This window comes from Lagenorhynchus albirostris, chromosome 10 (assembly GCF_949774975.1).
Source record: "Lagenorhynchus albirostris chromosome 10, mLagAlb1.1, whole genome shotgun sequence".
NCBI classification, from domain to species: domain Eukaryota; kingdom Metazoa; phylum Chordata; class Mammalia; order Artiodactyla; family Delphinidae; genus Lagenorhynchus; species Lagenorhynchus albirostris.
In genome coordinates, this window is record NC_083104.1 from 11,362,464 (window position 1) to 11,389,412 (window position 26,949).

General features: G+C 42.2%; 1 protein-coding gene across 1 annotated transcript in view; it reads right to left on the reverse strand.

Moving 5' to 3' along the window:
• Window positions 1–14,656, reverse strand: part of ARL8B (ADP ribosylation factor like GTPase 8B) — a 66,340-nt gene extending 51,684 nt beyond the window's left edge. Inside the window, 2 exon segments of the mRNA XM_060161314.1 lie at window positions 14,325–14,483; window positions 14,485–14,656. Of these exon segments, the coding sequence (XP_060017297.1) occupies window positions 14,325–14,483; window positions 14,485–14,622 (297 nt within the window). The 5' untranslated portion in view covers window positions 14,623–14,656.
• Between the last annotated feature and the right edge of the window lie 12,293 nt (window positions 14,657–26,949).

Genomic DNA, 26,949 nt, shown 5'->3' on the forward strand with positions numbered 1-26,949 from the left:
TTGGTGAAAGTGGCGTGTTAAAGTCCCCTACTATGAATGTGTTACTGTCGACTTCCCCTTTTATGGCTGTTAGTATTTGCCTTATGTATTGAGGTGCTCCTATGTTGGGTGCATAAATATTTACAATTGTTATATCTTCTTCTTGGATCGATCCCTTGATCATTATGTAGTGTCCTTCTTTGTCTCTTCTAATAGTCTTTATTTTAAAGTCTATTTTGTCTGATATGAGAATTGCTACTCCAGCTTTCTTTTGGTTTCCATTTCCATGGAATATCTTTTTCCATCCCCTTACTTTTAGTCTGTATGTGTCTCTAGGTTTGAAGTGGGTCTCTTATAGACAGCATATATATGGGTCTTGTTTTTGTATCCGTTCAGCCAATCTGTGTCTTTTGGTGGGATCATTTAGTCCATTTACATTTAAGGTAATTATCGATATGTATGTTCCTATTCCCATTTGCTTAACTGTTTTGGGTTCGTTATTGTAGGTCTTTTCCTTCTCTGTGTTTCTTGCCTAGAGAAGTTCCTTTAGCATTTGTTGTAAAGCTGGTTTGGTTGTGCTGAACTCTCTCAGCTTTTGCTTGTCTGTAAAGGTTTTAATTTCTCCATCAAATCTGAATGAGATCCTTGCTGGGTAGAGTAATCTTGGTTGCAGGGTTTTCTCCTCCATCACTTTAAATATGTCCTGCCAGTCCCTTCTGGCTTGCAGAGTTTCTGCTGAAAGATCAGCTGTTAACCTTATGTGGATTCCCTTGTGTGTTATTTGTTGTTTTTCCCTTGCTGCTTTTAATATGGTTTCTTTGTATTTAATTTTTGACAGTTTGATTAATATGTGTCTTGGCATGTTTCTCCTTGGATTGATCCTGTATGGGACTCTCTGTGCTTCCTGGACTTGATTAACTATTTCCTTTCCCATATTAGGGAAGTTTTCAACTATAATCTCTTTAAATATTTTCTCAGTCCCTTTATTTTTGTCCTCTTCTTCTGGAATCCCTATAATTCTAATGTTGGTGCATTTAATGTTGTCCCAGAGGCCTCTGAGGCTGTCCTCAGTTCTTTTCATTCTTTTTTCTTTATTCTGCTCTGCAGTAGTTATTTCCACTATTTTATCTTACAGGTCACTTATCCATTCTTCTGCCTCAGTTATTCTGCTATTGATCCCATCTAGAGTATTTTTAATTTCATTTATTGTGTTGTTCATCGTTGCTTGTTTCATCTTTAGTTCTTCTAGGTCCTTGTTAACTGATTCTTGCAATTTGTCCATTCTATTGTCCATTCTATCTCCAAGATTTCAGATCAACCTTACTATCATTATTCTGAATTCTTTTTCAGGTAGACTGCCTATTTCCTCTTCATTTGTTAGGTCTGGTGGGTTTTTATCTTGCTCCTTCATCTGCTGTGTGTTTTCCTGTCTTCACATTTTGCTTACCTTACTGTGTTTGGGGTCTCCTTTTTGCAGGCTGCAGGTTCGTAGTTCCCATTGTTTTTGGTGTCTGTCCCCAGTGGCTAAAGTTGGTTCAGTGGGTTGTGTAGGCTTCCTGGTGGAGGGGACTAGTGCCTGTGTTCTGGTGGATGAGGCTGGATCTTGTCTTTCTGGTGGGCAGGTCCACGTCTGGTGGTGTGTTTTGGGGTGTCTGTGGACTTATGATTTTAGGCAGCCTCTCTGCTAATGGGTGGGGTTATGTTCCTGTCTTGCTAGTTGTTTGGCATAGGGTGTCCAGCACTGTAGCTTGCTGGTAGTTGAGTGAAGCTGGGTGCTGGTGTAGAGATGGAGATCTGTGGGAGATTTTTGCCATTTGATATTGTGTGGAGCTGGGAGGTCTCTTGTGGACCAGTGTCATGAAGTTGGCTTTCCCACCTCAGAGGCACAGCACTGACTCCTGGCTGAAGCACCAAGTGCCTTTCATCCACACAGCTCAGGATAAAAGGGAGAAAAGGAAGGAAGGAAGGAATGGAAGGAAGGGAGGAAGGGAGGGAGGGAGGGAGGGAGGGAGGAAGGGAGGAAGGGAGGAAGGAAGGAAGGAGAAAGAAAGAAAGAAAGGAGCAAGGGAGGGAGGGAGGGAAGGAAGGAAAGAAAGAAAGAAGATAAAGTAAAATAAAATAAAGATAAAATAAAATAAAATAAAAATATAAAATAATTATTAAGAAAAAAATTTTAAAAAAAAAAGGAAGGATAGAACCCTAGGACAAATGGTGGAAGCAAAGCTATACAGACAAAATCTGACACAGAAGCATACACATACTCACAAAAAGAGGAAAAGGGGAAAAAATAATAAATCTTGCTCTCCAAAGTCCACCTCCTCAATTTGGGATGACTCGTTGTCTATTCAGGTATTCCACAGATGCAGCGTACATCAAGTTGATTGTGGAGCTTTAATCCAGTGCTTCTGAGGCTGCTGGGAGAGATTTCCCTTTCTCTTCTTTGTTCTCACAGCTCCCGTGGCTCTGCTTTGGATTTGGCCCTGCCTCTGCGTGTAGGTCGCCGGAGGGCATCTGTTCTTCGCTCAGACAGGACGGGGTTAAAAGAGCCACTGATTTGGGGGCTCTGGCTCACTCAGGCTGGGGGGAGGGAGGGGCACAGAGTGCGGGGTGAGCCTGCGGCGGCAGAGGCCAGTGGGACATTGCAGCAGCCTCAGGTGCGCCTTGTGTTCTCCCGGGGAAGTTGTCCCTAGATCCCGGTACCCTGGCAGTGGGGGGCTGCGCAGGCTCTCCAGAAAGGGGGTATGGATAGTGACCTGTGCTCGCACACAGGCTTCTTAGTGGCGGCAGCAGCAGCCTTAGCATCTCATGCCCGTCTCTGGGGTCCGCGCTTTTAGCCGCGGCTCGTGCCCGTCTCTGGAGCTCCTTTAAGCAGCACTCTTAATCCCCTCTCCTCGCGCACCAGGAAACAAGGAGGGAAGAAAAGGTCTCTTGCCTCTTCTGCAGGTCCAGACTTTTCCCCGGACTCCCTCCCGGCTAGCCATGGTGCACTAACCCCCTGCAGGCTGTGCTCACGCCGCCAACCCCAGCCCTCTCCCTGCGATCCACCAAAGCCCGAGCCTCAGCTCCCAGCCCCACCCGCCCCGGCGGGTGAGCAGACAAGCCTCTCGGGCTGGTGAGTGCCAATTGGCACCGATCCTCTGTGCTGGAATCTCTCTGCTTTGCCCTCCGCACCCCTGTGGCTGCGCTCTCCTCCGCGGCTCTGGCTCCGAAGCTTCCCCCTCCGCCACCCGCAGTCTCCGCCCGCGAAGGGGCTTCCTAGTGTGTGGAAACCTTTCCTCCCTCACAGCTCCCTCCCACTGGTGCAAGTCCCGTCCCTATTCTTTTGTCTGTTTATTCTTTTTTCTTTCACCCTACCCAGGTAGGTGGGGAGTTTCTTGCCTTTTGGGAGGTCTGAGGTCTTCTGCCAGCGTTCAGTAGGTGTTCTGTAGGAGTTGTTCCACATGTAGATGTATTTCTGGTGTATCTGTGGGGAGGAAGGTGATCTCCACGTCTCACTCTTCCACCATCTTCCACTTAAATCCTTAAAAAGGTCTTTGACTACAAATTCCCCTTTGCCCTGTACATCTGATTCAACTGTTCAACTGTACCCACTCCACTTCCATAATAAAGCTCACTACTTTCTCTTACTCCCCACCCCACTTAATTATCTCTTAACTAGACTTCCGTAATAATCTTGCAACCAATTTCCTTCTTGATGCTCTCTATATTGCTACTAAATTAATCCTTTGGAAACACAGGTCTTCATTCCCATGAACAAAATCTTCAATGGCTCCCCATGCCTACAGATTCAAATTTACTCAAGGCTTTGTGTTAACTGATTCAACCCATTTTTCTAGGCTTTTGGGTTTTTTTCCGTTCATGCAGGTTACACTCAATCTGACAAAAGTTCTTGCCCTCAATTGTGTCTTTGCTTCTCCTACTGTTCCTTCGTGGCACTGGAAGCTCCACAACAGAAGGAACCATATCTCTTTTGTTCTTCATTATGCATATGTTGCCTAGAACACTGATTCAACTATCCACTGAATGAATGAAAACCACCCTACTCAAAGCTCAGCTCCATGGCCATTCTCAACACAGTCCCACCCAAAGCCAGCAAACTGCCTTTCTAAAACTCCCCTTATGTCTTCCGTGAGGGTGGGGAGATTCCCATAACATTATGTGCCAATTTTAAGGCACTTAATATTTCTATCCTATACATGGCTATTATGAGGCAAATACTCTACCACAAATAACCCTGCCTGATACATTTATGAATCATCTCCTACCATGATGCCTTGCACACAGTTTGAGTATAAAAGAATAGATACACTACTTTGCTGTTATATTCATTCATTCACTCAACATTTAGGGAGCTTACTATGTGCCAGGCACTGTTCTTTGCACTGGGATGCACCAATGAAAAAAGGAAAAAGCCCTGCCCCTATGGAATTTATATTCAGAAGACAAATGAAGACAATAAGCAAGATAATCTCTGATGGTGGTAAGTGTGGTGAAAATTACAATGGAGGTGACATGATCAATCCTGACTGGGGAAGATACCTACCATACACAGGATGACAGGAAAATGTAAAGGTTAAAGCTGGTCAAATCATTTGGCCCACTTCCTGGAACTCCAAAGAAAACTACAAAATGAAAGTTTTAGGCGCCAACATTTCAATCACTCAACAGTGGAAAATCATGCCTGTAACCAAAATGTACACATAAGGGTTATTTAAAGCCTGTAACATCCTTTTTTTCTTTTTTAAAAAAATATTTTTAAGATAAGGGTAGATGTTGGTTCCTTGGATTGAGAGAGGAAGGGATCAGGAATTCCGTCTTGAACTGACTGAATGTGAGTTGCCTATTAGCCGTCAAAGTAGGTAAATCAAGTAGACTACTCGAGACCACTCAGCATGTACAGCATGATCCCATCAATGTTGTCAAGAAAGCATATACTGGGCATTATGCTAAGTGAAATAACTGAGACAGAGAAAGACACATATATGGAATCTAAAACAAAACACAAAATATCCCAACTCATAGACGGAGAACAGACTGGGGCTGGAATAGGTGAAAGGAGATCAAAAGGTACAAACTTCCAGTTACAAAATACATACAGAAGTCATGAGATGTAATGTACAGAAAAGTGACTATAGTTAAGAATACCGTATTGTATACTTGCAGTTACTACGAGAGTAATCATCATAAGAAAAAAAACTCTATGTATGGTAGTGATGTTAACTGGACTTACTGTAGTGATTATTTCACAGTATATACAAACATAGAATCGTTACATTATACAACTAAAATTAATATATTATATGTCAAATACATCAATTTTTTAAAAGCTGATATTTGTATATATAAAGGGAGAGGAAAAAATCTGAAGGATATACAGCTTAATATTAATAGTGATTAAATCTTAATGGTATTAAAGATTATTTCTTCCAATCTGTATATCCACACTACTTTTTTAAACAATATGGATTTTGTGTATTTTTTAAACGTTTTAAGTTTTTTAATTCAGCCACTGAATGAAGAAATAATAAGATCAAAATAAGGAAACCAACAGCTAGTGGAGTGAAACAGGTAGATTATAGAGGGAGAAAAAAGTGAATTTCCTCCATTTCCCAGTTTTTCCTCTGAAAGAAACTATTCAGAAATGATCAAATCTATATATTTGTGTTAAACCATTCTCCAGACAAAATGAGCTTTCACGAAAAAAGTAAAGAAAAGGTAGCCTAGTGATGTGTGTCTAAACCAGACCTTAAGCCACCTTAAGAAAGGAAACTCTGCCAAAAGCCCTTTCTGGCCCAGCCTGCATGCAGTCTGCAGAGCCCAGTTCTCATCTAGGGGAACAGGCCAACACAGACACAGCACACTGCCTGCTGGGGCTTGCAAATTTACAGCTGTCAACAGTGACTAAAATCCACTTGGATCTTAAATCCTGGTTTAAAAATTACAACAAACATACACAAAAAGCACTACTATGGTTTAATACAAATTTAAAAAGTTCATCTAAGCATATATTTGTACAGGACACCTGAATTCTAGAGGGCAGGTACTACTCAAAAGGTTCACTCTTTTCTTCCTGTTGGGATCCGTCTACCTTTCCACCTCTTAAATAAAGCAGCAAACCATCTCAGTTTTTCTTCTGGCAAGAGGCTGGGATCTTATAACCGGCATTTTATATTGGAGCCTTTACACTTTTATTTTATTCTCTGATCTGTGAGTAAGAGTTCCAATTCCAGATATAGGAAAGCGCCACTAAATTCTCAAACAATAAGGTTGTCAGTGCTTATTCACTCTTCACAAGCATCAAAACCGAAGAACAGAGAAGTTAAATGACTTGTCCACAGTCCTGCCATTAGTCAGTGGTGGGACAAACAAAAGAACAACTCATATTTCCAATTCCCTGTAAATTCTTTCCATAACAAATAATACAATTATATATACACACACACAGACACACAGACACACACACACAGTCCAAGGAGAAGTATATAGATCTATTAACCTCATTTTCTAAAAGGAAGAATTATGAGTAGGTCCATCAAAAATAACTAGCCTATCCAGGAGGCTAAAACATTTTTTCTACCAGCCCATCTCAGCTATCAAAAACATTCAACATGATAAAATATAACGTGCTCAAAACTTTTGCAAGAATTAAACAAAACCAAACCTTACTTCCTAAACAAAAGCTACAAATATTTAAATATAATTAAATCTAAAAAATAATTGAGCATAAAGGCTGATGATTACATCAAATGTTACCCCTGACACATAACAGTTACCATTTAGAGCGCTATGTGCCAGGCACAGTGCTAAGCACTTTACATACATTCATTTAATTCTGAAAACCACTCCAGGAGGCAGTTCTTTGACCATCTACATTTTACAGAGGAGGAAAAAATGAAACACACAGATGCTAATACAAGTGATATATAGCCAAGTCAATATTCAAATCCAAATCTATCAGATTCCAAAACTCTCATTCCTAACATTATGCTACACTTTGCATACTGAAATATGAATATGGGTTCATAAAGACACTTGTTCTTAATTTTATATTTTAAATGTATTATTTGTCCATTGCAAAATACATGTTAGCACCCAGTGTATGCCAGAAACTGTTTAAGACACTTGGAACACATCAGTGAACAAAAAAGAGAGAATTCCCTGCTCTCCAGGAGATAATATTATGGTAACCTAGCAGCTAACACATGCCTTATTTTGATCACTGTTCAGTGTTTTAGAAGTATAAACCCGTAATAACTCCATGAGGTAGAAACTACTATTATTACTATTTTACAAGTAAGGAAGCAGATACTGAGCAGTTAAATAACTTGCCAAAAATAGTACAGGTGTTAAGAGTCAGGATCTGGACCTAAATAATCTGGCTTTCAACTCCCAACCTCCATGCATTCTAATTCATGTAGCCACTTATACATATTCCAAATAAACTCAACCATAATACATTCATATACCAACAAATTTAGGCTCAAAATATATTCTTATAGTAACACTATTTTGGTAGATGCTTAAGTAACTGTCATCAAGTAAATTGATACAAAAGACATTTTTAGAAGCATTTTGCCAATCATCATACAATTTTTTTTAACAACAAATGATTACTTTTCTAGCCCAGTTTAAGAGGAAAGGCCTCAATTTTCAAGAAAAGTGTCACTACTTAGGTACCTGAATCCTAAAATTATTTTGCCAGTATTATAATTTTTTAAAAATACAGTATTCTTAGAGATAATTTCTAAATGAACCCTAAAGCTTTATTAATATTTTAATTTTTTAAAAAAGTTTGTCCGGATATGAAATAAGAATCTTATTCTATTATATAAAACTGGGAAAACTATGAAATCAGATCCAAATACAAGATCCAATATCTAATTTAGGAAACAATATAACAGGACTTCCCTGGTGGGAGAGTGCTTAAGAATCCGCCTGCCAATGCAAGGGACACAGGTTCGAGCCCTGGTCTGGCAAGATCCCACATGCCACAGAGCAACTGAGTCCGTGCGCCACAACTACTGAGCCTGTGCTCTAGAGCCTGCGAGCCACAACTACTGAAGCCCGCACGCCAAGAGCCTGCGCTCCGCAACAAGAGAAGCACCGCAATGAGAAGCCCCTGCACTGCGAAGCCCCTGCACTGCAATGAAGAGTAGCCCCTGCTCACCACAACTAGAGAAAGCCTGTACGCAGCAACGAAGACCCAACACAATCAAAAATAAATAAATAAAATAAATAAATTTATTAAAAACAAAAAACAATGTAACCTTTAAAAAAAATAGCACAATAGAATGTAAGACTTGTGGTTTTTACTTTGAAGAAAGAAATTAACTCAAATCACTCCATTACAGATTTCAATTTTGGTTTGTCCTGTCTCAGAAAAACTAAATGCCTTAAATTATCGTTTGATTTTGACCTATTCAGCAGACAGGTTAATATTTCTTTCCTTTGTTTTTTTCGTACAAGAGTTCAAAAGACATAAATCAACTTTTATAAGTATAAATGATACTCAAGTTATAAACTTAAAAATTTCATATGCTATAGCTTCAAAAAGTGGTCTACCTGGCAAACTTTCTTAGACTCTGGTTTAGGAAAAACTGCTTTTAATACACCCCCCGCAAAAAAAGTGAGCAGCATCCCACTATAATAGGCAAGACTAGGTAAGGACTGCACGGAAACATGCCTTAATTCTGGAATACAAACTCCTAAGACAATCCACCAGGAAGTTTAAAACAAATTAGGCTGTGATAGCTAAAGGGGATGAGCTGTATTTATATGGCTTGCCTGCAAAGTTTAGTAAAAAAGAAAATTGAAAAAGGAATTATGTTCTCTATAGTCTCAGTCTTAGCGGTTGCTGAAGCATAAATAGGTACTTCTTAAAACATTAAAGAAAGAAACAGAGCAATTATCTGATAGGATAGTTTTAAAATACTGCTGGTTAACTTTACCTTACCAACAAAACTAAGTATGCCCTAAAAATACCACAGGACAAAGTGCTTAAATGAAGTCCAAGTTTTGTTCAGAAGACCTTCTCAGTAGGAGTGCATACTTTCTGGAAAGCAATTTGGCCATTTGACATGAAATATGTTCACACCCTTGACCCAGTGACGCCAACTCTGGAACCCATCCTCAGGAAATGCAGATCAAACTGATGTACAACAGCAAAACCCTGCAAACCACTCAACTGTCCAATAATGAGGAAATGATCAAATATACGTGGTATATCCACAAGATATGCTATAACAGGATAAATTATGAAGGAATTAAAGATGGTTTTAGACACAGAAAAATGTGTACACCGTAATTAAAAGAAAACAAACCAGGATACAAACATTATAAACGTTACCTCAAGACTTTTTTAGCCGTTTAGATATATACTTTTTAAAAAAAAAAAAAGATGAAAAGGAAATACTCTGGTATGCTGACAGTAGTTAACTTTGGATGGTGGAGATAACAAGCGGTTTCTTCTATTTTATAGTATTCTTTTCAAATTTCTACTAATGACCCTGTGATATTTTGATAATTAGGGGAAAAAAAGATCTTCTAAAAATAATATGTAAATAACTATTCTTTAATAGGTGCAATGCATTTTGTATCCATGTTCACTGACATTCCACTTTATCTCTGAGAAACACAGTGCTTTAAGTTGTGAAATATCCTCTAAGTTAGTAATTTAAAGTGCCTTAATGCACTCTTAACAGCTTCTTAACGAGAACATTTTGTTTTGAGATTCTAAGCCTGCATGGAAAACACAATGGGAAAGGGGAAGGGGGTAAAGAACTTTGAAGAAATGCTCCTTGGCAGGATGCCTCCTGTTCCACAACTCTGAATCTGTATCTGAAGATGACCTCACTGGAAGGCCAGCTCCTACAGTCAAGTTTCAGATTTGCTAAACTTTACAGGTGAGCATGTTTTCTTTAAAAACTATTTTTGCCCTTCTTACCCCAAAGTAATTCAATAAGAAGCACTGTGATCACAGAACTATTTCTGCTCTTAAAAGATATTAAACGTAGTTCAATAACCCAACAATGCCTGTTAGCCAGTTATTTAAATGTCCAAACACAGTATTATAATATTCCACTATTGCTACTTTCCATAGATTATCATTCTTTCCTCTAATTGATGTCCTCAAATACACAAACACTGTGTGTGTGTCTGTGTGTGTGTATATTCCTCAAATGTTAGTCAATATGCTTAAGAAGGTTGGATCTAAAAAGCTATCCAGATTTGTAAGAGGAGTATATTTATATTCAAAAAAGATGTTTAAAGGATTAAGAGCTTCCAATTCACAGCTCTATGGTTCTAACCTCAGGTAATCTACAGACGCAGGAAGTGCACTGGCCATGGGTTCTAATTTTATCTCTGCTACTAATTAGCCTTAGGAATTTCACTTAACCTTTCTGGATCTCCTACCTACAACTATAAAACGAGGGTAAAATTAGACCACTTAATTAAGGTTTTTACAAACTCTTAAAAAAATTATTCTAGGTGCAGATTTCTACCATTTTTCCAAATATCTCCTTTTTCTAATTCTCAGCAGTAATAAACTTTTCCTTGGATTAACCTTTGAGCTCTCGATACTTCACAAAAATGTAGACAAATTTTTATAATACTACTAATTTCAAAAATACACAATGTCTATAAAACTTATCCCGTAACATTTTGGTAAATCCTATTAAACATTTCTTCATAAGTATCCTATAACCCATCTAAGGGTATCAGTTAAAAATAAAGATTACTCAACATACATTACACATACAAGACACATGCTTTATTACGTCATAACTGCCATAATACTTAGCAATGGGCAGTATTTCATTTCCTAACACTAATCAAAAAAATTAAAGACTAGATGTGTTTCTTTTCTGTTTTTTAATATTCAAAACAAAGAGAACACTACGTATATTAAGTGTCTCTACATAAAACATTAGATAACATGAAGTATCATTTGGGGTTTGAAACCATAAGAATATGAATTTGAGGACTGAAACTCTCTGTAAGCAAACTGCCTAATTTCAGAATGGACCAAACCCTGCATATAAGTAATTCAGCTTCACAAACCTTTTGAGTGAGTTAAATGACATCACTCAAAGTTTTCTTAACTTTTAAGGCAGAAAATAAAGACACATTTTAATTTGACGTTTACAAAAAGTTGATGTTTACCTAAGAAAATTGGCTTCACCTGAAGCTTTTCCTACCTGGAAAGTTACTTGTTGAATTTGAGAAATAAACGGCCAACTTTCTAAAGTAACACGTAGGAGTCAACGCGTCTGAATTTCTGAGTCTATAAATCAAACACTTTATACAAAGAATAATGCAGTTGATTTTTTTTAAGATAAAGCTAAATTTACTATTTTGGACACACTGTTTCTATCTAAAACTCTGTAAATTCACTTTTAATTACTAACTTTTTCCTCACCCTCAATATATTCTATAGGAACCACAGATTAGATTAAAGTCTGAGGTTTAAAAAAAGGCATGAAATTTACTGAGGTCTCTTTTTTTCCAGCATCTTAAAGGCCACGGGCAATTACCGTCACGATTTTTTCTTAACAGAACCTACCCACATCATATCATTCAAAAAGAATGGTACAGGGAATTCCCTGGCGGTCCAGGGGTTAGGACTCAGAGCTCTCACTGCCATAGATCCAGGTTCAATCCCTGGTCGGGGAACTAAGATTCCCCAACTTGCACTGCGCAGCCAAAACAAAACGCAATGAAGAGTCTAACATTAAAATAATAGCTCACTTTGAGTTCAACAGCTTTCCAGATGTTAAAATAATCTAATGCAAAAAAGGGGGGAACGGGGGCTTCCCTGGTGGCGCAGTGGTTGAGAATCTGCCTGCTAATGCAGGGAACACGGGTTCGTGCCCTGGTGTGGGAGGATCCCACATGCCGCGGAGCGGCTGGGCCCGTGAGCCACAACTACTGAGCCTGCGCGCGTCTGGAGCCTGTGCTCCGCCACGAGAGAGGCCGCGTTAGTGAGAGGCCCGCGCACCGTGATGAAGGGTGGCCCCCGCTTGCCACGACTGGAGAGGGCCCTCGCACGGAGGCGAAGACCCAACACAGCCAAAATTAATTAATTGATTAATAAACTCCTACCCCCAACATCTTTAAAAAAAAAAAAAAAGGGGGGGAACGGAGAGGACATGATGTGATTACTTGCCACAATCTAGGAATCCACTACAGCAGTCCACATTTGGATACATACACAAATTCAAAGACGGAAATGACCCCAGCTAATTCCTTTCTGAATATTTTTCAAAATATCGTTTCTGCATTAAACGAGTATACCCACTACAAATAATAACATCAGTTACCATTTATCTAACCCCTTCTATAGGCAGGCATGAGGCGAGTCACTTAACATCTGTCAATTCATGTACTCACAGCAACTCTGTAAGAAACCCATTATTATCTCCTCTTAATAGATGGGAAATCAAGGACTGAAAGAGGATACAAGGCTGCTAAGTGGCAGAGCCAGACTGCAAACCCAGGGATGCTTGACTTCAAAGTTCATGCTCATTATATTAAACTACACTGTCTACTGGAAACATAAGCATGAAAATAGAGCTTGTATTTTTAGAAGTTCCTCAAAGATTTACTAAACTTTTTTTAGGTTTCCCAAGAATAACTACTTCTCTGCAACAAACAAGACTGACTGTAGTAATACACCTATATACCCTTTAAAATAATTCAGTCTTGTCAAAAAGATAGAATTTAGGAGGAGACACCAATTCTTATCTGAAAGGAATATCAGAAAATGTACAGTTAAATGAGCTCAGCTGCACTCAGGCTGAGCTTTTCCACATCACACAAAAGTTTGAATATGGATACTTAGCGCAAAGTCTTTCCTTACTAATTTTAGTGGTACTAGACACACATGCCACTTTTCTATGACTGTTGAAAAAAGTCACCTAAGGCACCCCCCCAATCATATTATACAAAAAGAGCCCAAAAAGTAGGCCATGCAACATTCCTCAAAGGAAGTTTGGAGTTCTGCTGATCTCTACTTCTCCAAGTCTTACTCATTCCTGTTGCTCTATAACTGCAAGGAATGAGAGTCACGAGTTACACAAGTTGTGTTCCCTAACAAGGAAGTCGTGTTTGAATAATTCCAGTAACCCAACCAGTTGGACAGCTAGTCGCCTATTTTTTCACCCATCATCTAAACGGTGGAGGAACTGCTGCCATCTCTCTTTGGAGTAGCTGGGCAAGCACAAGCCCCTATCAGCTAAGACTGAGGCACAGCAACTCCTGGGCTGTAAATAAAGATTGACGAGAATCTTTCGCTCTTATTTCTTCCCCAGCCAACCAAACAAGCAATATTGAATCATCCTCCTTCCCCCCTCAATCACTGCTGAATAAACACCACATTATATATAGGTTCCCAGGGCAATTTCCCTCCCAGACACCCATTCCCTGGGCGCGGAATAAGCTACGTTCCTGCCCAGACCCTTCCCCTCCCTTCATTTAAGAAGCACCATCACAAAAGACCACCCCCGCTTTTTCAACGTAGTTAACTTTACGCTGGCTGCAAATCTACCCCCTAGATGAGGACATTTAGCTCTAGAACTGCAAAGACCCCCTAATTGCTCGGCTTAATAAAAGCTGTGCATTTATAAATCAATTATACTTCAATTAGATATGTAAAGTACAGAATAAAGTAAAATAAAAGCTGTGCACTACTCTGGACTGGCTGGAAATGTCTCTCCCCAGCTTTACCGGTGAGCGCAGCACAATCAACTTGATCTTGGCCCCTCGGGGAACGGGTGAAAACCAGTAACTGAATTACAGCGGAGAAGCTGCCCACAGAATTCAGGAATGAGTCCCCACCGGTCCCCTGCTTTCCTACATCGGGGCTCTTCGTCCCGAGTGGCTAGTTGAGAGGATCTCAATTTTTATGCTTTCTCACGGGACACACGGAGTCGCCAAATCCCACCCTTCAGGAAAGTGACAAGCTGGAGTTAACCCTTCCGCTGCCGTCACAGACCAAACCCGAAGGAAACCCCAATCCCCCAAGCGCCTTAAAAATGTGACAAGCCCAATTCCACCCTTTCCAAACCCCGGCCGCGTTAAGAACACGGCGCTTGGAAGAAAACAACTAAATGGAATTAACCCTTCAGCTGCCGATCTCAGCGCTACACTTCAGCCACCAACACACGCGAAGCTCCGAGTCCTGACCCTAGGGGAGGTGACAAGCACGGCTACTCCCTCCCCCAACACACACACACTCCCAAGAGCCCCACCGCGCAGAGGGGACCCCCAAGCCAGGCCTGCCCGCGGACCCCGCGCCGGACGCGCGGGCTGCGGCGCCCCGGGCGGGTGAGCGGGAGGGCACTCACCGCGATGACATTGACGAAGGTGGTCTTGCCCGAATACTGCAGCCCTACGAGCGTCAGCTCCATCTCCTCCTTCCAGAAGAGCGAGCGGAACCAGTCCAGCAGGCGGGAGATGAGAGCCAGCATGATGGCGGCCGGGAGGAAGGACGGACAGGCGAGCGGGCAGGCAGCGGTGACGACGACCTCCACACAAGTGGGCCTCGGCCCGAACCCCCCAACGGTTCCTCGGGACCCCGGCTCGACGCTGGCGGGCACGGGCTGGCGGCGGCAGCGGCCGAAGCCAGGAAGCCGAACGAGTCATATGACTTGCCCTACCCCGCACGCTTGTCCCCGCGCTGCCGTCTGCGCCCACGGCAAGAGCGGCGGGCCCCCACCCCCACCCTCCCGGCCAGGCGCGCCCGCCGCCTACAGCGTCACCTGTTGGGGCCTCCGTGCAGCACCGCGTACCTGCAAACCGCCCTTGGGCTCCTTTCCTACTACCCTCCTTGGCTTATTCATATCGGTTCATTCATCTTTCATCCTCTTTACAATTATTTATTGACAGTCCGCTCTGTGCAGAAAGACTTCAAAACTCTGGGGATACAGCATGGAAATCCCTGTCGTATATAATAAAAGATGGAAGCCACATGTATTTATCAGTAGAGAAGTGATAACTCCAGTATGTTCCCGAAAGGGAATACTATAGAGCTGTTTAAAAAAGAATGAGAAAGTTCTATATAAACTGATATGGAATGATGTCCAGGAAATATTTTGAAGGAACATAAATGCAAGAGGCCAACTATTAAATGACATCTTCAGTATAAGATGGGAAAACAAGAATATATATGTACATATATACAAATACGTATTGTAGTTGCATAAAGAGATACTGGGAGACTAGTAAAAATGGTTTTCTATGGGGGTCAGGGAAACTGGATAGTCAGAAACTGGATAGTTCCCAGAAATGGGAACGAGCCTTCTCTGGATATCTTTTTATATCATTTTCACTTTCAACCATGTAAATGGGTCACCTGTTCAAAAGTTTAACTAAAAAGCACACTAAAATATCTGCAAGGTTTTCAAATTTTAAAAAATACCTTCCCCTGAGGAGCTTACATTCCAGGGGGGAGATATGTAACATAATAAACAAATAAATATAAGATATAATGCCATGTAGTACTGAGCATTATAAAGAAAACTGAACAAGAAGACACAGGAGTGGTCCCTGTTCTAGGGGTGAGGGTCAGAGTAGACCTCTCAAAGGAGTTGGCCCTGGATGGGAAGACCTGGAGGACATGAGAATGAGAGCCAGGCACACATCTGGTGGAAGCACGTTTCAGACAGAAGGAACAGCAAAGACTCTGAAGGGGAAAGGCACATGGAATGCTCTAGGAATAGAAAGACAGTCATTGTGGTTAGCTCAGAATCCTAATACTAAGAGATATGGATGGAGAAAGATGCAGGGACCAGAGGAAGTAGGGTATGGTCGCCCTAGTTCAGGTCTTGATATGATGGGGAACTCGGAGAGTGAACCAGTTTATATTTTTAAAAGTTTTCTCTGGCAGCTCCATGCAGAACTGACTGTAGGAAGGCATTATGGGTTGAAGTGTGTCCCCACGAAAGATACATTGGAGTCCTAACCCCCAGTACCTCAGAGAGTGGCCTTCTTTGGAAACAGGGCCATTGCCAATGTAATCAGTTAAGATGGTCTTAGTGGAGTATGGTGGACCCTTAATCCAAAATGACTTCTTCTCCTCAAGAAGACTAGAAGATACACAGACACAGGAGGGGAGAGACCCATGGGACAACAGAAGCAGAGACTGAAGTGTTGCAGCTGCAAGCCAGGGAACACCAAGGAATTGCCAGCAAACCACCAGGAACTGGAACAGATTCTCTCTCACAGCCTCAGAAGGACCCAACCTTGCCAATACCTTGATCTTGGACTTCTGGCCTCCAGAACTGTGAGGCAATACCTTTCTGTGGTTTTGAGCCACCCAGTTTGTGGTCCTTTGGTATGGCAGCCCTAGCAAATTAATACAGAGGGAAAGAGCAGAAGCAATGAGATGGGTTCAGAAGCTCTTATACTAGTGTAAGGGAGTGATGCTGGTGGCTGGGCCCAAGACTTTGGACACACTTAGGTGTCGGCTGCCACGGACCTTCCGTTCTAGAGAGAAAGACAGTGAACAAGTCAACAAACTAATTTCAAAATGAAAAGTTGAACATTCCTCAACCTTTACAATTATCATAATTTCCTTCACCTCTAAAACCATTTAATAGAAAAGTCACTTCTTACCTCCTGATTCTAGTTTCACAGTAAAAAAACACAAAACCCCTTTTATCAGGTGTTCCCAGCGGTGAGGACTCAGCACTTCCACTGCCCAAGTTCAATCGAGTTCAATCCCTGGTTGGGGAACTGAGATTCCGCAAGCCACGCAGCAGGGCCAAAAAAAAGAAAAAAAGAAAACTTTATAAATTATTTTTTATCATAAAAGCACAATATGATGGTTGTAAAACCATCAACTAGTAGAGACGTATGATAAGAAAAAGGGAATCTGTCTATTGGCATCCTCAAGTCCCCATCTCTGAAGTAACCCATTTTAAGAGTTTACTCTTTTTTGATCAAACAAACATTTATACACATATACGGGGTAGAGAATTTTCTCTTATGCACAAAAATGGGAACATGTTGTAGGTATTATTCTAGAGCTTCCTTTGTTCAGTTATAGTTAAATACATTTCATTAAAAAGAAAGGCATAAATATTCAAATAGATATTCAAAACATCGTTTCCTAATCACTTTAATACAGTTTACTATTAGCTATATTCTTTTCTTTTTAAAATAAATTTATTTATTTATTTATTTTGCTGTGTTGAGTCTTCGTTTCTGTGCGAGGGCTTTCTCCAGTTGTGGCGAGCGGGGGCCACACTTCATCGCGGTGCGCAGGCCTCTCACTGTCGCGGCCTCTCCCGTTGCAGAGCACAGGCTCCAGACGCGCAGCCTCAGTAGTTGTGGCTCACGGGCGTAGCCGCTCCGCGGCATGTGGGACCTTCCCACACCAGGGCTCGAACCCGTGTTCCCTACATTGGCAGGCAGATTCCTAACCACTGTGCCACCAGGGAAGCCCTTGGCTATATTCTTGAAGCTATTTACAAGTAGTGTATCCATAGGATGGAAATACCATATAATGGAGAACATTTCTTCCCAACTCCGAGTTCATCGATTCTCATTGGTAGCTTGAAATTAACCACTCTGGGAGTATTTGCACCATGGAAATTGGCAAACACTACAATTTAGGCTACAACTTACCCTTCCCTGGAGAGCCAGTTGTTAGACATTTACTGGCACACTACTGATAGCACCTAATTCATAGCACTAAAGTGAGAATTAAATAAAATAATAGTAAATTATATTAATAAGATAATGAAAGGCAAGATGATACACTTTTTGTGTATAGTGTTCATAGTATAGAATGAACCTTCTGATCACAGCTCCTCTACCTATCAGCTGTGTGAACTGTGCAAGCTGTCTAACCTCTCTGTGCCTCTAATTACTGTAAAGGGAGGTAATATTGCTATCAGCCTCAAAAGATTATTGTGAAGAGTAAATGAATTCACATGAAACTCTTATTATAGCACCCGGTGCAGCATTCACATTCACTAAATGTTAGTTATTATTTCTGGAACATAGCGACTCAGGACATTTCGTTAGCAATTCAGGCGCTCAGTTTCTCATTTGTAAAATAGGGGTAAGGATACCACCCTTATTTGATATTTTAACTGAAGAGGCATTTTCTTCTGGAGTCAGTCCATCATGTACAAAGTCCTGTGGGTACTCTTCCCTTTGAACTTTACCTAGAGTTAAGTTTTAAAAATGGGAATTTTTCCTATACACTAAAGATGAAAAATCTGTAAGAGAAATTAAGGAAACACTCCCATTTACCACTGCAACAAAAAGGATAAAATACCTAGGAATAAACATACCTAAGGAGGAAAAAGACCTGTACACAGAAAACTATAAGACACTGATGAAAGAAATTAAAATTATACAAACAGATGGAGAGATATACCATGTTCTTGGATTGGAAGAATCAACATTGTGAAAATGACTATACTACCCAAAGCAATCTACAGATTCAATGCAATCCTTATCAAACTACCAATGGCATTTTTCACAGAACTAGAACAAAAAATTTCACAATTTGTATGGAAACACAAAGGACCCCGAATAGCCAAAGCAATCTTGAGAAAGAGAAACGCAGCTGGAGGAATCAGGCTCCCTGACTTCAGACTATACTACAAAGCTACAGTAATCAAGACAGTATGGTACTGGCACAAAAACAGAAAGACAGATCAATGGAACAGGATAGAAAGCCCAGAGATAAACCCACACATCTATGGTCACCTTATCTTTGATAAAGGAGGCAAGAATATAGAGTGGAGAAAAGACAGCCTCTTCAATCAGTGGTGCTGGGAAAACTGGACAGCTGCATTTAAAAGAATGAAATTAGAACACTCCCTAACACCATACACAAAAATAAACTCAAAATGGATTAAAGACCTAAATGTAAGGTCAGACACTGTAAAACTCTTAGAGGAAAACATAGGCAGAATACTCTAAGACATAAATCACAGCAAGATCCTTTTCGACCCACCTCCTAGAGAAATGGAAACAAAAATAAACAAATGGGACCTAATGAAACTTAAAATCTTTTGCAAAGCAAAGCAAACCATACACAAGACGAAAAGACAACCCTCAGAATGGGAGAAAATATTTGCCAATGAAGCAACTGACAAAGGATTAATCTCCAAAATATACAAGCAGCTCATGCAGCTCAATATCAAAAAAACAAACAACCCAATCCAAAAATGGGCAGAAGACCTAAATAGACATTTCTCCACAGAAGATATACAGATTGCCAACAGACACATCAAAGGATGCTCAACATCACTAATCATTAGAGAAATGCAAATCAAAACTACAATGAGGTATCACTTCACACCAGTCAGAATGGCCATCATCAAAAAAATCTACAAACAATAAATGCTGGAGAGGATGTGGAGAAAAAAGAACCCTTCTACACTGTTGGTGGGAATGCAAATTGATACAGCCACTATGGAGAACAGTATGGAGGTTCCTTAAAAAACTAAAAGTAGAACTACCATATGGCCCAGCAACCCCACTACTGGGCATATACCCTGAGAAAACCATAATTCAAAAAGAGTCATGTACCACAATGTTCATTGCAGCTTTATTCACAATACCCAGGACATGGAAGCAACCTAAGTGTCCATCGACAGATGAATGGATAAAGATGTGGCACATATATACAATGGAATATTACTCAGCCATAAAAAGAAACGAAATTGAGTTATTTGTAGTGAGGTGGATGGACCTAGAGTCTGTCATACAGAGTGAAGTAAGTCAGAAAGAGACAAACAAATACCGTATGCTAACACACATATACGGAATCTAAAAAGAGAAAAAAAAAAGGTTCTGAAGAACCTAGGGGCAGGACAGGAATAAAGACGCAGATGTAGAGAATGGTCTTGAGGACACCGGGAGGGGGAAGGGTAAGCTGGGACGAAGTGAGGGAGTGGCATGGACATATATACACTACCAAATGTAAAATAGATGGCTAGTGGGAAGCAGCCACATAGCACAGGGAGATCAGCTCCGTGCTTTGTGACCACCTAAGATGGGTGGGATAGGGAGGGTGGGAGGGAGATGCAAGAGGGAGGGGATATGGGGATATATGTATACGTACAGCTGATTCACTTTGTTATACAGCAGAAACTAAAACAACAATGTAAGGCAATTATACTCCAATAAAGATGTTAAAAAATATGGAAATAAATAAATAAATAAATAATAAAAATGGGAATGCAGGATCATGTGCTCAGATATATTCCCAAGTCATGCGTAAAGGTCAGGAATCCCATTGTCCTGGGAATGTGGATGAAGAGGACAAGGCAAGTGATCAGAATAACCCATTTGTTTGCTACACGGCTGTTGTATAAGAAATGGAAAACTCTATGGCATCAGACCTGGACGCATCCTTGAAGACCATTCTAGTTTTGGCTATCAGAAAAAGAATTTGAAAAAGAATAGATACATGTATATGTATAGCTGAATCACTTTGCTGTACACTTGAAACTAACACAACATTGTTAATCAACTATACTCTAATATAAAATAAAAAGTTTAAAAAATTAGAAAATAAATAAATACAATAAAATAAATAACTCTCCCCAGGTGGGTGAGAAGTTGATCTGTGAACTTAGTTCCAGATCCTCCATTCTTTGGCCACTGAATAAAGCTTGTGCTGTGTCGATCTCAAAAAAAGAAAGAGAGAGAGAAGAAAACTGAGGCACGGAGGAGGAAATATCACAGCTAGCGACATGATTTTCAATTGTAATCTTAAGAACAGGCACCATTTCTACTTAAGCTAATAAAGTCATTCTGAGAAAATGAGTGGTTAAGGTCTCATCTCTTAGCTGTCTGTTTTGTCAGCCTCATATTTGTCTAATGAGATAATAGTTTTGGACAAGGAATAAGACGGGTGTGACACATTCCATATGCTCCCACTGGCCTAATTATCAGTTTCACAGCATTTTAAAATGACAGCACCTGAGCCTTCTCCACAGGACATGGCCGCATCTTGGCCAAGTCAGTCAAAGAGCCAGAATCTTTCCTTAGCCATGGACATCAGCCCAGGTCATAGAGAGAGCCCTTCAAAATTGACAAGGGGCAGAATGCCAGCTTTGTCTTTTAAAAAGAGCATCAACCTCAGGAAAAGGGAAGCAAGAACCAGTTAGGGAATTCTCTTTAGAAGGAACACTCCTCATTATTCTAAAACTGAACTCGTCCACCCCGTTGTAAGAAAAGTCAATGATTTGAGAATTCCAAGGGTGGAAAACAGATACTAAACAGATGCTCGGGGTGATGCAAAGAGCACTCTGCTGGCAAGGAAAAGCCTTACCTTGAATAAAAAGTTCTTATTCTGGCTTTAAAACCTAAACAGTGACCTTGGGCAAGTCACTTCCCCCCTCTGGGCTTTAGTTTCAACTGTCTATGAAAGGAACCAAGTGAGGTAAAGAAATGAAATAAAATGCAACAAAGTAGAAGAAACAATAGAAAAAGAAAAGAATACAGGTACTGGATAGAAGCATTAACTTTTTTCAAATAGATCTCTCCTTCATCCAGGTCATCTGTGCTTTTTGGTGGATTTGATTACTGGTCAGTATTATGGTTTCGGGGGTAAAATTGTAAGCAGATAGGGAAGAGGGTGGCGGTCCTGGAGAAAGAGAACTAGGCCTGGCTTTCTTGACATAAGAGAAGCCATGTTTGGCCTAAGCCATTTTGTGATCTAAGCCTGGCCACAATGTTGATCTTTGAGCAGGTCTCAGTAACTAATGATCTGAAGAAAACAAGGGAAGACAGGAACAAAAGAAAAGCAGTCAAGAAAACAATAGTTCAGCTACAAAACAGAGTCCTAGTTCCTCCTCAAGGGATCTACCTAACAACCTGACACAGATCTCCAAGTTTTGCAGAAACTAAGGCCCCACCGCGGTGGAGGAGGGTAACAACATGCTGAGATCCCAGACTGGTCAGAACCCAAGGAATGATGATGTTGACCTTTTCCAACCCTCCTGACTCTAATCAACCGAAGACTGGATTCTGGCCACCTCTGCCCCAATTCTATCCCGCATTCCCTTCTGCTCAAGCCCCTTCGTGAATATGCAGGTACTCAATTTAAAATGTCCCCATTTGCTGTTTAGGGAGACGCTGCTTTGGGAAAAGATCCCCAGTGTCCTCCTTACTTGTTGCAAGTGATAAATCCTTCCTTCTCCCCATCTTTGGCTTAGTTGTGCTTTGGGGTTCAACACCCACCAAGAGGTGAGTCCAGGTTGGGGGTAACAAAAGCCTGCCCTTTGGAGTCAAGCGGGAGCAGGTTTGCATCCCAGTTTTCTCCCTTCCGACTTCTGGCAAATTACTTCACCTCTCTGAGCCTAGATGGAAATAATACCTGCTTCTCAGGGCTGTCACGAGAGTCAAATGAAACAACGCCACGACGCCTCAGTACAGGGCTCTGCCCACAGAAAGTGCTCCTTTAATCCCACTGTCGTTACTTCTCACATCTGAGATCCCGAAGCCTAACGTGGAAATTCCCTCTTGCGTGTTCCTGTGACAGGCACGCCGCCCAGTAAGTGACTGACGCAGTCCCCTCCTAAGCATTCGCATTCTACGACCACACGCCCTGGGGGTCCTCTCTCAGCTATCCTCACAGCCACTTTAGGAGCCCTTAGGATACATACAATGGTTTCAGTGTTGAAGCCGGGGTTTCTCAACCTCAGCACTACTGGCATTTGGGGCCTCACAGTTCTGTGCATGGGCAGCTTTTCTGTGTGCTGTAGGATCTTTAAAAGCATCCCTGGACTCCATCTGCTAGGCACTGGCAGTACACCCTCGCCCCATTATGACAATCAAAAACAGCTCCAGACACAGCCAGATATTCCTCAGGGACAAGATTGCCCCCAGCTGAAAAACCACCAGATTTGACATTAGTTCTTTCGTTTTTTTCCTCTTTCCCACTGTCCTGTCCTTCAAATCCAATCTGGGGCAATGGTGGGAGTGGCAGGAGAGGCCCCCCAGGTAGGAGGAGTATTTTGTCACTGACATTTTCAATACTGCAGCACAGCAGTACTAAAAAGCAAATAAATTACTGTTGGTTTGTTATTGGGTTTATCTTCTCACCAGGAAATGCACCCCTTTATTGCGGCACCCAGCATCCCGCCCCCTTGCTAGGCCATTGCTCTGTGTAGTGGTTCTTCCCCTGCACCCGTTATTCTTATACCATAAAAAACAACCTGCTGTCACTTTAAATGGCTGCGCACACTTCAGGTTCAGTAACAAATATATTCAGTTTTAAGAAACTGACAAAAAAATTATTTCCGGTAAAATTTCTCCTGCTGCCTAGTTTGAGCCAGCTGCAGACTGGACCTTTGGGAAGGGATATAGGACAAGATTGCCTGCTTCTGTTTCCCGGTGTATTCGCTTCCCAGGGCTGCTGTGAAAAAGGATCACAGACTGGGTGGCTTAAACAACAGAAATGTTTTGTTTTACAGTCTGGAGGCTGGAAGTCTGAGATCAAGGTGTCAGCTGGGCTGGTTCTTCCTGAGGGATGTGAGGGAGCGTCTGTTCCAGGCGTCTCTGGACGCAGGGAGCCGGGTGTCGGGGGCTGGAAAGTGTTGACCTGACCCACAAGGCCATAGTAGATATTTCAGGCTGATGGTTTCCCTCACGGAGCACTGGAAATAGCTCACCTGCAGTTCACTGGATTCAGGCAAGTGCATCTCTATTTCAGCAGGTGGCTTAAGGTTGCCTTCTTTCAGAATCAGAGCACCCAGGAGCCTTTTTTCTGCTGAGATCTCCTCACTCCACCAGGAGGTCGCCACAGACAAGACCTAAGACAGCCCCACTGCGGTTCTCTCCACAGGGGATCCACATCTGGTCCCCTGAGAACACTCACTGAAATTTGCCTTCACAAACTGTGGGGATAAGATTGCCCCCAGTGTGGTAACACCTTTTTCTCTTCAGTCGGAACAGCTAGTCAACCCAGTGCCACACGTTTTAGATTTCCCAGGCGGCCTCTCCAAGGGGTCCCTTTAAAGCCCCTTTCCCTAGGTTTAAGTTAATGAGAACGAAAGGACTCATCCACGGTTCTCTCTCCAAACACTTTTCCCTTTAATTTCCCCCTCTGGGTCCCTTTCCTACCCTCAGTGGGAGGAGTTCAGCACCTCCAAGCCATCCCTTTCTGCACGTCCTGCACGGCGACCTGACGCATCTCCTTGACATGTGACATCTATTATTTTGGTGCTTCAGTCAAAAGCAGAACCAGACGGTTTCCCTGAAACCGTCTTTTACCCTATTATTTACAAGGCTGAGGCCCTCTGAAGGCAGGGATTGTCTTACTCAACTTGGCGTCCCAAGCCTCCAGCTGCGGGTCTGACCCCTGGTAGGGGGATCTGTAAATGTTTCCCAGTGAATGAACGCCAGTTTCCAGTCCTCTCCACGTTCGGATCCCTCTTCTCTGACAACGTTTCAGTTTGGTTTTATTAAAGTCCTAAAGCAACCTTTGGTAATGGAATAAAGAGACAAGCGTAGAAAAGGGAGGTGGAGGTGAACTTCGTCCAGCTTCGGAAAGGATGCCTCTGATTCGGGCAGGCGGGATGCACACAGGCAGAAGGGCGGGCGGAGCAGACGCGCCCCCCGCTGCGAGGCTCCCCGCGGTCTCGGAGAGGCGCCGCTGCCTTTGAGCTCCAGCTGGCGGCTGCCGGGCGCACTGCAGGGCTCCTCCTGGCTGCGAGAGGAGGGACCACTGCTCCCACGCGCAGCGGGATCGTCTGGGATGCTCCGGGAGATTTTCATTGGCTGCCAAGACAAGTTCAAAGGCGGCCTGGAAGCTTTCAGGATAGACACGTCCGTCCAAAACGCCCCCGGCGTTGACCAGACCCAGGCAGGTGGTCTGCCCTGCGGATGTGCTGAGGGAAGACTGACTCAGGGCATCCAAAGAAAACTCTGTTAATAACATGGGGTTCCACATACTGCTCTGGGGCCAAAAATATGCTGTGGAACAGAAACACTTGAATCGACCTTTCAGATTTTTTAAAAAAGGGTTCATTGTTATTGCACTGGTTGCTTGTAAGAGAAGATAAAGGCACTTGGGGAAATAAATTTTGACATGAGAGGTATTTTTTATAAAATAATTTACATAATATATATATAATAGAAGTAGCCTCTGATTGGTGTAAACACTTTGAACAACCCAGATGTGTATAAAGTAGAAAATATGAATCACTATCCCCTCCCTGGCACCCCAGCTTCACTCCCTCTCCAGAGAGGTAATCATCATTAGACATTTTGGTGAGTGTTCGTTAGTAATGGTAATCGTGGTAGTAAAAATAATAGCAATAGCAAAAATGGATCAAGGACTCGCTTATGCGTCAGGCACTGTCCTAGGTCCTAGGCGTTGCGATCTCAGTGAACAAAACAGAAAAAAAGAAAACCCTCTTGAAGTGTTTGTTCTACTGGTCTGATCTTCAAATGGGCCAGGAAAACCACAGTCCCTGATGATCTGTTGTCAGTAACCTTTCTGTGACATATGTGGTAATTTAATAAGAATAATAATTCCTTATGCTGATTTAACCAGTATGAATTGCTTCCTGGTCCCTGGATTAGCAGCAACTTTATGTCTTTATTTTTGAAATTGAATTAGGACCCGTTCACAGCCTTATATATCAAGATTAGAAGGGAGTCTGGTATCTGTCTGTCGAGGTGCTCTCTCTACCTTGCATGCAGGATTCTAGAGGGGATCTTAGGATCCAAGAAGAGGGTCTGCTCGACTTCCAACAGGAAGCATCCTGACTTCTGAGTCCAGAGTTGACCAGAGCTGCTAATGTTCCAAGCTACTACCTGATGTCATTGTCAGAAATGAGCCGCCCACTACACGGGGTGACCCAAAATATTGAACCATCTGTATACCGTGGGTATCAACCGATCGGAAGACAACAAGCTGCAGTGCCAGTGTAGGGTGCCGGGACCTCCATCATTCCTGAACCCAACCTTTGTTCATTAGATCATGGATACTGGAGGGGAGGGTGGGGAAGCCAGGTCAGAGTCATCACGGTAGAGGGGACACTTGAGTGGGTGGAGGATTGAGGCAGTGGCTAATGAGCCGCCATTACAAACGTATTCCAATATGTCGACCACCCATAGAGCCACACCTGTGTGGGCAGGTAAATAGCCCAGCTCATGGTCTGTCAAGTGGGGTTGCTGATGGTGGGAGTGGATTCTTGCTTGCCCAATTCCATGCCCTAGACAGTGCATCCCTGAAGAAAGGTAGATGATGTCTGTTCCTTTCCTTGACCCACAGAGCCCTTCACTGCACTCCACAATATTTGAACCCAGTTCTTACAGACATGCTCCCATGAGGTCATCCCTCCTCAAAGGGTCTGCCTCTGTGTGGGCTCTGCAGTCTGGTGGAACTGACATCACTTGCCTCCTTCTTATTCCCAAAGGGAGCTTCCCAAAGAGTCATTTGAGCTTTTGGATATAAAATGCTGATTTCACCTTATTTTCTAGGCAATGGCATTGGCCCCATCTCTTCTAAGAATGGCTACCACAAACCCTTGGCACACAGATGTGCATATGCCAGACACACACACATACCCTCCGAAGAAAGCTCCCTGTATTTTATGGGTTCTCAAACTTCAGGAAACATAAAATGCAAATTTTCAGGACTCCCTCCCTCAAGCGTCTAGTTAATCAGGTATCCAGTGCAACCAGATTTTTGTATTTTAAACAAGACACCTCTCAACAATTGGCTCTGAGGCAGATGGTCAGACGAAAACAAACACCCACTGTTCCTCAACAAGGACTTCAGCTCCATTTACAAATCACTTTGTGTTTTGCAAACAATGACAGGTGTGTTGCCCTCTCCAAAGCCCTAATGCTGAACAGAGAAGTAAATCATAAACTCTAAATTTGGTTGTTACACTCACCCTATTAGTCTGTTTCCTTTAAGTTGTCCCTGGCAAACATGCCCAGAGATTCCTTTTGAGATTGGAGGTTATTGCAAGGATACAAGGG